Source organism: Malania oleifera, chromosome 9 (assembly GCF_029873635.1).
Source record: "Malania oleifera isolate guangnan ecotype guangnan chromosome 9, ASM2987363v1, whole genome shotgun sequence".
In the NCBI taxonomy this organism is placed as follows: Eukaryota; Viridiplantae; Streptophyta; class Magnoliopsida; order Santalales; family Ximeniaceae; genus Malania; species Malania oleifera.
This window is the reverse complement of record NC_080425.1, coordinates 34,695,603-34,712,294: the sequence shown is the minus strand read 5'-3', so window position 1 is coordinate 34,712,294 and position 16,692 is coordinate 34,695,603. Positions and strand designations below refer to the sequence as shown.

General features: G+C 40.3%; 1 protein-coding gene across 1 annotated transcript; it reads left to right on the top strand.

The window, feature by feature from the left end:
• Window positions 1–213: 213 nt before the first annotated feature.
• Window positions 214–2,822, top strand: LOC131164660 (glutelin type-A 3-like). The gene is made up of 3 exons (XM_058122013.1): window positions 214–592; window positions 1,090–1,843; window positions 2,540–2,822. The coding sequence occupies exons 1-3, from the start codon at window positions 358–360 to the stop codon at window positions 2,691–2,693; spliced, it is 1,143 nt and encodes a 380-aa protein (XP_057977996.1). The 5' UTR covers window positions 214–357; the 3' UTR covers window positions 2,694–2,822.
• The last annotated feature ends 13,870 nt before the right edge of the window (window positions 2,823–16,692 follow it).

Here is a 16,692-nt window from a genome sequence, read left to right as displayed (position 1 = left end):
TAGCTTTGTCAAGCAGTTCTCATTTTTGCTTTCTTTTGCGCTGGTTCAATTGAGGCCACACACGTTTTATGGCGGTGTCTGAATTTTCCCATGACCAAACAAGTTTGGCCTATCTGAACAGTTTACGTAATTAAATTAGTTAAGGTGGCCCCGCCACCACGCATTTTTTTCGTCGCCCACGTATACATAGAGTACTTAGGATGGAGGTTGCCTGCTCACCTTATATATATAAAGCGCATGCAGGCTGTGCATTCATATACCATAATCATCACCATCATCTCGATCTGCAGCTAGCAGCGTATATTTAGGAATCAATCCGCGTCTCTGTGACCTTGATACGTAAATAAATTTTTCCGAATGGAGAATATCAGAGATAAGATGGAGAAGAAGAAGAAGGGATGGGAGTTGGGGGCTGAGATGGGGGAAATAATGTTTGAGGGAGAAGGGGGATCCTATTACACCTGGTCAACCTCTAAATTACTTCCCTTGCTGAGTGAATCCAAGGTGGGTGCAGGACGGCTGGTGCTGGCGCCTCGCGGGTTCGCCCTTCCCCACTATGCCGACTCCTCCAAACTTGGCTACGTTATTCAAGGTACGCATTTCACATATCATACACTGATTCATTTCACACACACAGAGGCACGTGAATCTCTCTCATTTAGTCAGAATAGGAACACCTACAATTATCATCCGCAAGTCCATGGCATATAGGAACAGCGGCCGTTTTCCATGATGCTCATTCGTCGCCTCTTTCAATTATTGCACATCTCTCAAATCATCCACAAGTCCATGATGCTCATCTTTGTTTTTTTGGATAGAAGTGAGGAAGTTACTGATCTCTTTGACAAAAAAAAAAAATATGAAAAAAAAAATGCTGACATTTCCTATCAAGGTTTCAAAAAAGTTCACAACCTCTTCAGTAACGGACCGCCATAAGCCCACGTTGGAGGGACGGCGCCGGCTATAATGTCCCCTAAAATAGACACCTTAATCTTTATTAATTATTCCAAAATTCAATGGTCTTGCGACAAATGTGGAAACTCGAAAGCGTGTGTGTAGACAGACAAAATTTTAACTTCATTGCTACAGGTTGCTGCGGGAGGGCTGGAATGGTATTCCCTAATGCACCACAAGAGGTGGTCTTCAACCTCAAGGAAGGAGTCGTCATACCAGTGCCCGCCGGCGTAGTCTCCTGGTGGTACAACCCCGCCGACAGCGACTCTGATCTGGTCATCCTGTTTCTGGGTGAAACCTTCAAATCTCACAGTCCCGGAGACTTCACCTACTTCCTAGAAACCGGCGCTCGCGGCATCTTACGCGGTTTCTCCCCAAAATTCATCAGCCAAGCTTGTCAAATCACGCAGCGCGAAGAACAAGCCATCGTCAATGCCCAAACCGGCACTCTAATCGTCAAGCTCGGAGAAGAAAAAGCAGTTGGCATGCCTCAGCCGAGCACCGACGACGTCGCCTCCCTGACAACACACAAAATGACTTATGACATTGACGGTGCGGCGGCGGACGTCCAGGTCAAGAGCGCCGGGCAGCTTACGGCGGTGACGGAGGCCAAGTTTCCGGTGCTCGGAGAGGTAGGATTGAGCGTGAGCCGCGAAAGGATGTGCGCAGGGGCCATGAGCGCGCCGGTTAATGCAGCGGATGGGGCGGTGCGAGTGAGTTATGTGGTGGCAGGGAGCGGTCGGGTTGAGATGGTGGGCGTTGACGGTGAGCGCGTCGTGGACGCAGAAGTGGAGGCTGGTCACCTGTGGGTGGTGCCCAGATTCTTTACGGTCTCCAAAGTTGCCGGCGATGATGGAATAGAGACTGTCACCATGGCAACAACTCCCCAGTAAGCATTCAATTACAATTCCATTTATCATCTTTGTAACAATGCAACTTTTAAAAGGCGATTTACCACTTATTATTCACACTTATTAAATTTAATATATTTTTTGAAAAATATTTCTAAATAAGTAGCTTTAAATCTCAACATGTTAGGAAGCATATAAATATAGATCCTTTCTCAATATACAATTTTTGGCATAGCACGTACGCTCGGTTTGTGTCTTGTTCTCGTATTTTCCGGAAAAAAGGTATTGTTTTGATTTTTTTTCTTCTGGTCTCATAATCAAGTAGTAGATTTTTTAAAAAAAAAAAAAAAAAAAAAATGAACTCATTAAACAATAGAGTTTGGTGAATAATTATGATTTATTAATTTGCTTATTGGATCAAGTATCTGTACAAAGTGAATTATCTAATTCTTAAACAAATTATATCCTGCAACATATTAAAATTACATGATCTTTAAATTTCTAAGTTTAAAGGTCTTATTTTTTAAATTAAAAATCTCTATTTTAGTTTAAACATTTTAGAATCAATATGTTAAGTGTTATATATATATATATATATATATATATATATATATATATATATATATATGAGCTCAAATTTTTGCACATGCATGTATAACTCTTCTTCTTCATTTTTGTGGTGTGCTTGATCAATACAATTTAAGATCATTTATTTATCATGTATTCCTTTACAGGCCTGTTTATGGGGAATTGGTAGGGCCAACATCGTTGTGGAATGCTTTATCTCCAGGAACCCTGCGAGCCTCCCTTGATACAACTCCAGAGTTGGAAGAGCTTTTCATGACGAAGATGAGGAAGAGCACTGTTCTCATCCCTCCAAATAATTAAATCATATTGATTCTACCCTAATATAGGAAGTATAATGTATAAAACATTTTATTGTATGAGTTATGTACACTAAAAATCCTTTTCATGGGTAATAAAATGTATTGAACTTCTTGTTCTTAACAAAATAAAGTTACAAAGATAAAGCAGTACTTCAATAATAGTTCTCCAATGCCTAATTTAATACAAAGTAATAAAGGAGTAATTAGGTAGGAATTGTTTAGAATCTCTCATCCCATTTGCCAATAGTCGTTTTTTGACTTGTTGGCCTTATAAGGTTTAGAATCTTATTTTGATGATAACAAACAAGAGAAACTTAACATATTTGGTTAAGTGATGATATTTTAGGACTAATGTCACGCCCTGAACCTCGAAATGGGACCCAAGGGTGAAAATATCATCTAACCTGTCCCTGTATCTGATAAAACATCTAAAGATATAGTACAATGGATGAGGATCCGACCCCGTGGGGTTCCCAAGCACCCTAAACACATCCAATCACAATCATACACACAGCGGAAAAAAGGTCATTCTATAGCAACATATACAGTACCATATCAGAGTCTATACAAGAGCAGAACATGACTCCATCAAAACGTACAAACGGGTGCCCAAATACATCTCAAAATGGAAACCCACCAAAAATACAATCCTAACACTTACCCAAGCGCTAAACGCAGTACACCGGCCACTACGCTCCCTACACCAGGACATTAGTTCCGGTGACTCGAAGGACTTGTAAAAATGTACATACAGTAGGGGTGAGACACTTCTTAGTAAGGAAGAACACAAGTTATATTAGTGTGTGGCATTTTAGTGTTATCATGATACACTAACATGCATGGATTAATAGTCAAAACAATCAAAACAGTTCTAGTATTTTCACAAACCAAGTAATACAATTTGGTGTTGTCACACCCTTTGGCTCGAAGTCAGACTGTTTGGTGGTATTTCACACCCTTCGGTAAAAATCAGTGATCTGGTGGTATTTCACACCCTTCGGCCAACGCCGGCAGTCTGGTGATATTTCACACCCTTCGAAAAAAGCTAGTGCCCTCAGTAACCTGGCATAGCATCAGCGTTGAACTAGTGTAGATTTGGTGTTCGCACACCCTTCGGCTCAAAAGCCGGCCAATCTAGTGGTATTGCACACTCTTCGGCAAAAGCTGTATTTTCAAACCTGGAACAATTCGGAACCCCGTTCCTATTTCACCAAAATACAACATATGCATGCTCATATAACCATACAAACCACACCCATTTGGTAATCTAAATCATGGTTTTCCAAAAAAATACAATTTAAACAAGTCAAGGCACGACCATTCCAATATCACAGTATAAATCAACATATAGCCACGGTTTTCAACAAAACCAAGGATGCAGCCCGTCGCCCCCTTTTTCCCAAAACTGTACTAATGAAAAACCCATAGTTTTCCCCATTAGATCCCCCCCAAATGAGTAGCCAAACACACATAGGACCGTGGACCACAGTTCCACCGAGTCCGATTTTAAAAATAATTGATATAAACACAGTTCCCCTTACCTTTTCCCCGAAAGCAAATCCTAAACTCCTAGGCCCCTAAACACTGAACCGAGTACCAAAACCTACAAATCACAGTACATAATATGCTCACAAGACAGTTTCCTACAAAACTACCGGATCATAATTGAAAACCAAGCCTTACCTCGATTTTTTGCCGAAACCAAAAAATCTCCAAAACGAGATTTCGATCCGTAGAAGTTTTAGAGAATCCTTCCATGATCCTCGCGGTAACTTCATATTTCCAATTCCAGAAACAATCGACGAAGAAATCTAGAAAGAGAGAGAGAGTAAAGAGAGGTTTAGAGAGAGAGAGAGAGAGAGATATTTGAAGTTACTTAGTGCGGAAGTAAAGGAAATTCCTATTTATAGCTCTTTGACCCAGTCCAATTCGTCGACGAAATGGTGCCTTCGTCGACGAATCTTCCACTACCTTCATCGATGAATCGGTGACCTCGTCAACTAATTTGAGACCACTGATTTTTTCGAGACTCCTCGGCTTCTCCTCGTCGACGAGCCTCTGAATTTCATCGATGAGAACAAAGGCATCATCGACGAAATCTGGCTTCATCGAAGAAATCTTCCAAATTCTCAATTTGTCACTCTCTTATTTATTTAAACCCATTTATCACAGTTCAGGTTCTTATAATCTCCCATTCTTACAAAAATTTCGTCCTTGAAATTTGCCCTCTCATTCACAAAGTCATATCCAAAATACACATAAACGAACTACCAACAAGAAATTGGCGACTATTACAGCGCAGTCCCATCATACACATACATATACATACCCTCACTTATGGCGGAGGAATACCATGGTTAATATACAACAGTCTCAAGAGTTCACAATACACACACACTCTTGACGACTAACCACCTATCCCAACCCACAGTAGGATCATGTACAAGTGCTCAAAATAACTGTGGATACTTCTGCCGTATTTTCGTTTCTAGTTCCCAAGAAGTTTCCTCAACCTCGTGATTCCGCCACAATACCTTCACTAACGGTATCTCTTTGGTACGAAGCTTCTGAAATTTACGGTCCAGATTCTGAATAGGTATCTCCTCATACGCTAAAGTATCCCCAATTTTCAACTCATCATAACTAAGAACATGTGAAGGATCCAACACATACCTCCTCAACATGGATACGTGAAACACATCGTGGACCCTCAAAAGTGATGGAGGTAGTGCAACTCTGTAGGCTACTGGACCCACTCGCTCAAGTACCTTGAATGGTCCGATATACCTCGGGCTCAACTTGCCTTTCCTGCCGAGTCTCATCACCCCTTTCATCGGAGCAATACGCAGAAATACCTTACTTCTTACTTCAAACTGTAACTCATGGAGGCGAACATCTGCGTAACTCTTTTGCCGACTTTGAGCTGATCTAATCCTCTCTTGGATCAAACCCACATTCTCAGACACCTGCTGCACAAATTCAGGTCCTAACACCTGACGTTCCCCAACCTTATCCCAAAAAAAAGGAGATCAACACCTCCGACCATACAAGGCCTCAAACGGTGCCATCCCCATACTAGACTGGAAGCTGTTGTTATTAGTGAACTCTACAAGTGACATAAACTATATCCAACTACCACCGAAATCCAACACACACGCTCACAACATATCTTCCAATATCTGTATCGTCCTCTCTGACTGTCCATCAGTATGGGGGTGGAACGCTATACTGAAAGTAAGCTTCGTCCCCAGTGCCTCCTGTAAACTCGTCCAGAATTGAGAAGTAAACCTCAGATCTCAATCTAACACAATGGACACCGGTACTCCGTGCATTCTCACAATCTCATGCACATACAAATCTGCTAGCCTACTAAAAGGATAGCCAACCTTCATCGGTATGAAATGGGCAGATTTAGTCAATCTATCCACGATCACCCAAATAGCATTCTGTCCGTGAAGTACTGGCGGCAATCCAGTCACAAAATCTATGGAAATATGCTCCCATTTCCACACCGGAATAGGCAAAGGCTGCAACGGCCATGCCGACCTCTAATGTTCAGCTTTCACCTACTGACACGTCAGACATTGCTCCACGAACTGAGCAATCTACCTCTTTATACCAGACCACCAGAAGGTCTCGTGCAAGTCCCGATAAATCTTTATACTATCAGGATGTACCGTATACATAGAACAATACGCCTCCTCTAGAATCGTCCTTCCGATCTCATCATCGTTCGGAACACACAGTCTGGTCCCAAACCTCAACACACCTCCCTCAGAGATGTTAAACTCTATAACCAGTCCCTACTGTACCTTTTCCATAACCTTTGCCAACTTTGCATCACTAGCCTGCGTGGCTTTTATAGGCTCAGACAAGGTCGATTGGACCATCAAACCAGTAAGATAAGCCTGATGATCACCAACCATCAACTCTATACCTGAGCTTTCCAAATCCCATCTAATGTGACACTGAATTAAAATTGTAGATACAGCCGTAGGCCCTGACTTCCGACTCAACGCATCAGCCTGTTAGCCTTCCTCGGGTGATAACTGATCATGCAATCATAATCTTTAATCAACTCTAGCCACTGCCTCTGCCTCATGTTCAACTCCTTCTATGTGAAGAAATACTTGAGGCTCTTATGGTCTGTGAAGATCTCGCACTGCACCCTGTATAGATAATGCCGCCAGATCTTTAGTGCATATACAACAACAGCCAATTCCAGATCATGTGTAGGGTAATTCTTCTCATACTCTTTCAGTTGCTGAGAAGCATACGCCACTACCTTACCCTACTGCATAAGCACACATCCCAAACCCTTTCAGAGATGCGTCGCTATAAATCATAAATCCACCATCCCCCGAAAGGAATGGTCAACACTGGAGCAGTAACCAGTTGGTGCTTCAACTCCTAAAAGCACTGCTCGCAATCACTAGTCCACTCAAATTGAACTCCCTTCTTGGTCAATCGTGTCAGAGGTCCAGACAGTTTAGAGAAACCCTCTACGAACCGACGATAGTAACCCGCTAGTCCTAGAAAACTCTGAACCCCCTGCATATTCTTCGGCCTTACCCAGTCGACCACAACTTCAATCTTGCTAGGATCAAATGATATACCATCCCCAATAACCACATGGCCTAAGAACGCAATCTGACTCAACCGGAATTCACACTTCTTTAGTTTAGCATACAACTTCTTTCGCAGAATCTGTAACACTAACCTTAAATGTTCCATGTGCTCTTCTGTACTCCTCGAGTATACCAGAATGTCATCAATGAATACCACTACGAATCAATAGAGGTACTTATGGAAAACCCTGTTCATCAGATCCATGAACACCGCTGGAGCATTCATTAACCCAAAGGGCATGACTAAGAACTCATAGTGGCCATATCTGGTTCGGAAAGCAGTCTTGCTACATCCTCTGCTCTAATCCTCACCTGATGATATCCTGACCGCAAGTCGATCTTTGAAAAGACCCGCATCCCTTGCAACTGGTCAAAGAGATCATCTATACGAGGTAAAGGATAGCAATTTTTCACAATCACCTTGTTAATCTCACGATAATAAATGCACATCCGCATCGACCCGTCTTTCTTTATTATAAACAGAACTGGAGCTCCCTAGGGCGAAACACTAGGTCTAACGAATCCCCTGTCTAGTAATTCCTGCAATTATTCCTTCAACTCCCAAAGTTCTATTGTATCCATCTAGTACGGAGCTTTAGAGATTGGTGCCTTACCGGGTAGCAACTCCATCGCAAACTCTACCTCATGATCCGGAGGTAAACCAGGTAAATCATCTAGAAACACATCCGAGAATTCGCTGACTACCTGAATATCTTCGAGTCTCAACTTATCCCGCGGAGGTTCCTTCATACAAGCTAGGTACCCCTGAGATCCATCCAGGAATAGCCTCCTCGCCTGTAGTGCCGACAAAATCTGTGGCGCTGGACGCACACACGATCCCACGAATTCGTACTCCTGCTCCCCAGGAGGTCTGAAAACAACCACCTTCCTACGACAGTCGATCACAGCATAACTGGAGAACAACCAATCCATCCCCAGAATGACATCAAACCCTGATATATGGTATATCACAAGATTTGCCGGTAGCAGCTTTCCCTGAATTTCCACTGGGCAGTCTACCAACATCCTCCTACAGAAAGATACACTCCCAGATGGTGTAGTAACAGATAATACCTCATTCATGTCTTAGGCCTCAACCCCACACCGTCCCACAAAATTCACAAATACAAAAGAATGGATTGCACCCGAATCAAACAAAACAGAAGTTTTATTCAAAAGCAATAATAAGGTACCTGTCACCACGTTACCTGCATACTCAACATCCGCTGGAGTAAGAGAGCATACTCTGGCCGGAGCAGTATTCATCTGAGTGGTTCCCCGAGGTATCTGATTACTCCCTCAGCTCCCACTGATTGTAGGATCATCTTGCTTCGATGCACGACAATCACGAAACATGTGACCTAGGTGGCCACAGTTATAGCAATTACCTCCAAATGACTGGCACTCACCCTCGTGCCATTTGTGGCATCTAGCACAACGTCCACGAGTCTGGCTCCCCTGAGAATCATGGCGCTTAGTATTCTGGCGATAACCCAAGCCCTTGCTCCTCTTCTTCCACGATCCCTGACAAGATCCTATTTGGGAACCAAAAGGTACTGTCCTTTTCCTCAATTCCTGATCCGCCTTATCCTCTCGGATACCAGTCTCAATCACCGTGGCTTTATCCATCAACACCGAGAACTTGCGGATCTAAAGCATACCCACCAATTTGAGGATATCCTTCCTCAAACCCTTCTTGAACCTCTGAGTCTTCTCATACTCGTTTGAGATCATACATGGTGCAAAGCGGGACAGCTCTATTTATCGAGCCGCATACCCTTGCACCGTCAAACTCCTCTGAGTCAAAGTAGAAAACTCATCTGCCTTCGCATCACGTACTGAAGCCGGGAAGTATCTGTCAATGAACATCTCCTTGAATCAGCTCCACGTCATCTCCTCAGGACCAGCTCTCTGCTTCTTCAGAAGATTCACTGCAGTCCACCATCAACCCGCCTCCCCAGATAGCGGAAAGGTGGCATAAAGGACTCGCTACGTATCCGTGCAATGTAGGACCTCCAAGATCCTCTCAGTCTTCTCCACCCAATCCTCTGCTATCGTCGGGTAAGGTCCTCCAGAGAACGTCGGAGGATGCATGCGTTTGAACCTCTCAATGGTGCACCTCGCAGAAGTAGGGGAGCGCTCGCGTCTCCTCACCCTCCGCCCAATCTCCTGTAACACCTGCCTCGTCAAACCTCGAGGCACAGAAGGAGACTCTTCACTCGCAGTCTCCTCAGAGCCACTTCCCAGGTCATTATCCTTGGGCTCCATTCTGCAGCACAATAGGAATCTATCAGTATCCCTACAACACATACAAATAACGTAATGATCTACACTAATCGTGTTAACTACTCCTTGCCAGGTCTAGGTTTGTCTTGTCACACCGACACGAAAGTCATCAATGATCTACCCTGCTTTTACTAGAGTCGTCATCCTAGGAAAAATACGGAATACAGTCAAAAAATCCCGGTCTAGCAACCGAACAACCCTCAACCAACTCTACCCATATCCACATCCTATACTCTGGTATGTACTCACAACTAAGCCTAACCAAGTCTACAAGATCTAGTAACCTAGTTAGCTCTAATACCAAGTTGTCATGCCCCGAACCCCGAAATAAGACCCAAGGGTGAAAATATAATCTAACCTGTCTCTATATCTGATAAAACATTCAAAGATACAGTACAATGGATGAGGGTCCGACGCCGTGGGGATCCCAGGCACCCTAAACACATCCAATCACAATCATATACACAGTGAAAAAAGGTCATTCTATAGCAACATATACAGTACCATACCAGAGTTTATATAAGAGCAGAACATGGCTCCATCAAAACGTACAAACGGGTGCCCAAATACATCTCAAAATGGCAACCCACCAAAAATACAGTCTTAACACTTACCCAAGTGCTAAACGCAGTACACCAGTCACTACGCTCCCTACACAAGGACGTTAGTTCCTATTACTCGAAGGATTTGTAAAAATGTACGTATAGCAGGGGTGAGACACCTCTCAGTAAGGAAGATTACAAGTTATATCGATGTGTGACATTTGAGTGTTATCATGATACACTAACATGCATAGATTAATAGTCAAAACAATCAAAACAATTCCAGTATTTTCACAAACCAGGCAATACAATCTGGTGTCGTCACACCCTTCGGCTCGAAACCGGACTGTCTGGTGGTATTTCACACCCTTCGGTAAAAACCAGTTATTTGGTGGTATTTCACACCCTTCAGCCAACACCGGCAGTCTGGTGATATTTCACACCCTTCGGTAAACGCCGGTGCCCCTGGTAACCTAGCATAGCATCAGCATTGAACCGGGACAGATTTGGTGTCTGCACACCCTTCGGCTCAAAAGCCAGCCAATCTAGTGGTATTGCACACTCTTCGGAAAAAGTTGAATTTTCAAACCTAGAACAATTCGGAACCCCGTTCCTATTTCACCAAAATACAACATATGCATGCTCATATAACCAAACAAACCACACCCATTTGGTAATCTAAATCATGGTTTTCCAAACAAATACAGTTTAAATAAGTCAAGGCATGGCCATCCCAATATCATAGTATAAATCAACATATACCCATAGTTTTCAACAAAACCAGGGATGCAACCCGTCGCCCCCTTTTTCCAAAAACTGTACTAATGAAAAACCTATAATTTTTCCCATGAGATCCTCCCCAAATGAGTAGCCAAACACACAAAGGACCGTGGACCATAGTTCCACCGAGTCCAATTTTAAAAATAACCGATATAAACATAGTTCCCCTTACCTTTTTCCCAAAAGCAAATCCCAAACTCCAAGGCCCCTAAATAGCGAACCGAGTACCAAAACCTACAAATCACAGTACAAAATATGCTCACAAGACAATTTCCTACAAAACTACTAGATCATAATTGAAAACCGAGCCTTACCTCGATTTTTTTTTCGAAACCCGAAAATCTCCGAAACGGGATTCCGATCTGTAGAAGTTTTAGAGAATCCTTCCACGATCCTCGTGGTAACTTCAGATTTTCGATACCAATAACGATCGGCGAAGAAATCTAGGGAGAGAGAGAGAGAGTAGGGAGAGGTTTAGAGAGAGAGAGAGAGAGATATTTGAAGTTACTTAGTGAGGAAGTAAAGGAAATTCCTATTTATAGCCCTTTGACTTGACCCAATTCATCGATGAAATGGTGCCTTCGTCTACGAATCTTCCACTACCTTCGTCGATGAATTGGTGACCTCGTCGATGAATCTGAGATCACCGATTTTTTTGAGACTCCTCGGCTTCTCCTCGTCGACAAGCCTCTAAATTTCATCGACGAGAAGAACAAAGGCTTAGTTGACGAAATTTGCCAAATTCTTAATTTGCCCCTCTCTTATTTATTTAAACCCATTTATCATGATTCGGGTTCTTACAACTCAAGTATGAGAATACAAGGTCAAATGCTTACAATGATCAATGAAAGTTTATACTCCAAAGAAAGATGATCAAATGAAGCTTAAAAGGCATGGATTCAAAGATGATCTAATAAAACTTGAAGATTATGAGAGCATGAAAGAGAACTTACTAAAAGCTTGAAGATCATGAGAGCATAAGCTTGAAGACAAGATGAAGCCAAAAAAAGAACAAGCATGAAGACTTAAGTGTTTAGAATGTCAAAAGTCCTAAGAAGTCTTTTATGTAAGTACTACATGTTTCAAATATCTTATGGAAATATGTTGAAAGCTCTTCTAGGGTTATTCATTGACTTAGAGACCGTATTTAAAACTCTGAAAAATGTTTTATAAGAAATCAAAGCAAGAGAGTAAAAGGGATTTTTGAAAGCTAAAATGAAAAAACTGAATTTGGTCTGCCTAGACAACTGAGGTGCACCCTCAGAAGACTGAAGATTTTGTTCAGTTTGCTGAAGAATTATTTTAGAAGACTAAAGAATTAGTTTAGTCTACTGAATAGTTTTCTGAAGGGATACACAAAAGGCAGTACACCCTCAAAAGACTAAACCCTTAGTTTAGTTGTCTGATCTGGGACTTCAGAAGACTGAACCCTTAGTTCAGTCGTCTAACCCTATTTCCAGTTCAAATTTTTTAGTGTGTTAAGGAACATCAGAAGACTGAACCTGATACTTCAGTCGTTTGAATACTATTATTAATGATTAGAAATTTTAAATGTTTTAAATTTCAAATAATGGTTTCTTGTGCCCCAAATTTTCTAAAAACTTGGAAGATACTCGAAGCAATCTTGGGTAACACGAAATTACTTTTTTAAGACTATAAATACATGGTTTTGCAAATCAAATCAAACCACAAATTGAAAAATCTGTTTTAAGGTTGAAAAGCACACTTGCTCTATCAAAGCTCTCTCTTGCTCACTCATTAGAAAATCCGAGTTACTGAATTTTTGAAGTGCTGATCATCATATTACTAAGTTTTGAGTCGCTAATTCTCACCTAGAAGGAACTTGGTGAATTCTTACATGAACTTCAATCTTATTTCAATTTGATATTTAAATATTGAAGTATTTAGTGTTTGAAATTGTACTAATCTACTCTATGTGAGAGTATTATTGTATGTAGAGTTTATTTCTTGTCTCTTATTTTTTTGTAGTTTCTTTAACAATTCCAGGTTGTTGGATCGAGCATGGGGTATCACTTGGAGAAGCATAGCCCTAGCCTATTGAAAAAGTGATTGAGCGTGGGGTATTGCTTGGAGAGGCATTGCTCTAGCCTACTTAAGGAGTGTCTGAGCGTGGGGTATCGCTTGTAATGGTTTGTTCCTCCAAGAAAGGAACGATATGGTGGAATCCTTTGGTGGTATTAGCCAAAGGCGAGGACGTAGGCTGGGGATAAGTCAAACCTCGTAAAAAATGTGGTATCACTATCTTCTTTACTCTCTTTACTTTTTAGCATATATAAATTGTGTGGTATATGCAAAGTGCAGGGTGCTGAAAGTTGAAAACTGAGATACAAGAAGACTATTAATAAAAGAAAGTACATTTTGATTAGACTTTTTCGGAAACCCAAAAAGGGAGTACGTTGTTTAATCGTTTGCGGAAATCTTTATTAAGAGAAGTGCAAACAAATTTTCATTCAATACAAGGCTTGAAACAAACTCATACATTCATAGGGTTGCAAAAGCTGAAAGTGCTAAAGAGCTGAATACTTCATCTTGGTTTGGTATCTTTTCTTGTTTACTTTAAAGTTGTTAATTGGTTTTTTATTGTTTAAGTTTTGGTTTACTTGTGTTGAAGAGTTGGTTTGTGGATTGAGTAATTAAATAAAGCTTTGTTGTGTGATTGTTAAATAAACAAGAGGTTGAGAATTTGTTAAAAGAGTTTAAAAGAAAATCTTAAAACCAAATTCACCCCCCTCTTGCGACTACACCTTAACTTTCAATTGGTATCAGAGCAGGGTTATAGAAAATCTTAATAAGAGCTATATAAAGATCTAGATGGTATATATAGGAGTAGCTCCCTTTGGAGAGGGTCAATCCTCAACTAGGCCTCCCATCTTTTGGGGTTTAAATTATACATTTTGGAAACAACGTATGAGAATTTATCTTCAAACAATGGATTGGAAGGCTTGGAAGGTTGTCACACATGGTGACTTAATTCCTACAAAACTTGTAGATGAAAAAGAAGTACCCAAAGAAGAAAAATACGTGATCGACAATGACCATAAGATGTTACAAGTAAACTCAAGTGCTATGAATGCATTATATTGTGCTCTTGATATAAATGAATTCAATAGGGTCATGACATGTAAATCAACCAAAGAAATAAGGGATAAACTAGAAGTAACTTATGAAAGTACTATACATGTTAGAGATAGTAGAATTGACACGTTCACAAGTGAGTATGAGGTTTTTAAGATGAACCTGGATGAAAGCATCACTAATATGTACACTAGGTTCACACACATAATAAATTTTTTAAATGCTTTAGGGAAAAGTTATTCAACTTATAAAATGATCCAGAAAATCCTTAGAGGACTTTCTCCAATATGGGAACTTAAAGCTACAACAATTACAAAAGGAAAAAATCTCAAAAATATATCCCTAGATGAACTCATAGGATCCCTTTTCACGTATGAGATGGCCATGAATGAAAGAAGTCGAAAATCCAAAGCTCAAGAATCAATTGCTTTTAAAGCATCAAAAGAAAACTCTAGTGATGAAGATGAAGAAGAGATGGATGAAAATGAAATAGCTTTCATATCCAAGAAACTTGCAAAAATCCTAATAAAGAAGAATAAATTTACAAGAAAAATCCAGAACTTAAAATCAGTTGAAGAAGAAGAAAAAAAAAAAAAAAGCAAAAAGAAAACAAAGGCTAAAACTTCAACATGCTATAATTGTAAGAAAGTTGGACATATAAAAACAGATTGTCCACAACTAAAGAAAGATTCCAAAAATAATAAGAAAAAGGCAATGAAAACAACTACTTGTGATAATATAAGTACAAGTAGTTCTAATAATGAATCAAGTGACCAAAAGGTTACTTGCTATATGATATGGGATGATGAGGAAAGTTCCTCATCCAAATCTTTTAATAGTTCTTGTGATGATTCAGCAGAATAATCCAATGATGAGAGTATGTGTAGTGACTTGGAGAATAATGGTATTTAAATAATAAAGAGGGAGGAAAATAGAAATAGAAACAGAAGGAGGCAGTAGGCGAAGCGTTCGTCGACAACGTTGCACTTTGGGTGTAATAACCCAGGAATTTAATCAAGGACTCGTCAATGAATACAGGAGATTCATCGACGAGGATAACATAGGGTCTCGTCGACGAGGGTATGTTTTGTCGACAAGAAGATATTGAGAGGCTGTTTTCTAAATTCTAAAATTCGTCAACGAGGAGATAGTGTTCATCGACGAACCTTCTTTGTAACCTTGTCAATGAGATGACATGGATCGTCGACGAAGGCTGAAGTATAAATAGAGTTAAACTCAATTTTTAAGCAGAAATTTCACCCAGAATCTTTCTTTCTTCTTCCCTATGGCTCCTTCTCTCTCTCTCTCCTCGATCTTGGCACCGTCGATCACCAGATGGACGATCTGAGGCCACCACGATGCTCCTAGGGAAGTTCTTTCTAAGTCTGTTGGAGCAGATCTTCAGTGGGATGAAGTTGGATTTCATCCCAGATTCAGGGTAAGACATTTTTTGTTAAAATTTGGCTTTTCAGCAGTTGTAAGAAATGTAGTAGACGTAGAAATAGTAATATTTTGTTATAAGATATATGGTTTTCAGGGTGTTGAGTAGGAAGCCCTGTGCGTGTAGGACCCGATACAGTAGGGGGTTTTAGCCAGAATTAGGTAAAGGAAATATGCTATGTCAAGAAAACCTATTATGATTCAGTATACATTATATGTTTTCAACAAATTATTACTCAGATTATTTATACGATTTCAGAACCTGACAATATTAATGTTTAATGGTGTGGCATGAGTTTGTTATTAGCCTAGTACAAGGTTTCCATAATTTTCAGAATACCATGATTTTCAGCACATGCACAGAAACTCGTATTTTACAATATTTCTCAGAATATTATGATATAACCATTTCAAAACCATAACGTTCAATTTATATAGTTAATAAGAAAATTCAGTTATTCAGTTATGCAGACATACCAGATATCCAGTTATTACAGTTTTTTCAGCTCAGTATATATTATGTTATGGTTATTTTAGCTATTACAAAATCATGGTAAAAATAGTATTTTAGAAATATCAGTTACGTATATAGTATCAGACCTTGATGGACCATATTCAGCAGCATAACATGCTATCGCAGCTATATTCAGTTCAGAGTGCAACCCCTATTCAGATAATAGGTGGTATTCAAAAGTCAATCATGCCTATGTTGTGGATAGGGTCCCCATCAGATATGGCTTGAGGGGGTTGATCTGAATGTCGGAGTTCAGTTGACTTACCCTGGTTGGCTAGCCAGGTTAGGTCCCGTCTTCGGGCCGCACAACCCTATCATGAGGGGTTAATTCATGATTTTAGTTATCCAACCAGGGAATTTTTACAGTTATTATTTATATATATTATGATCAGATTTATAGACGACAGTTTTACTTATAAGTATTATCAGTATTATGAATAGAACATTCTGAATAATCAGTTTATGTTAAGCTACATAAGTATGTTTTATATGATAACAGGTATTCAAGTTTTTCTCAGTTTTTTTATATATAATATCTTATTTTAGATTAGATTTTCCAAGTATATGACTCATCTGCTACACCCTAGTAATAGCATGTTTCTTCATACTGAGTGTCGCCTCATCCCATTTAATTGATATTTTTCAGGTGATCCAGCTAGGCAAGCAGATCAAGCTGGCAGGTAGAGGGGCTACAGTGCTACCCTACCTAGAGGG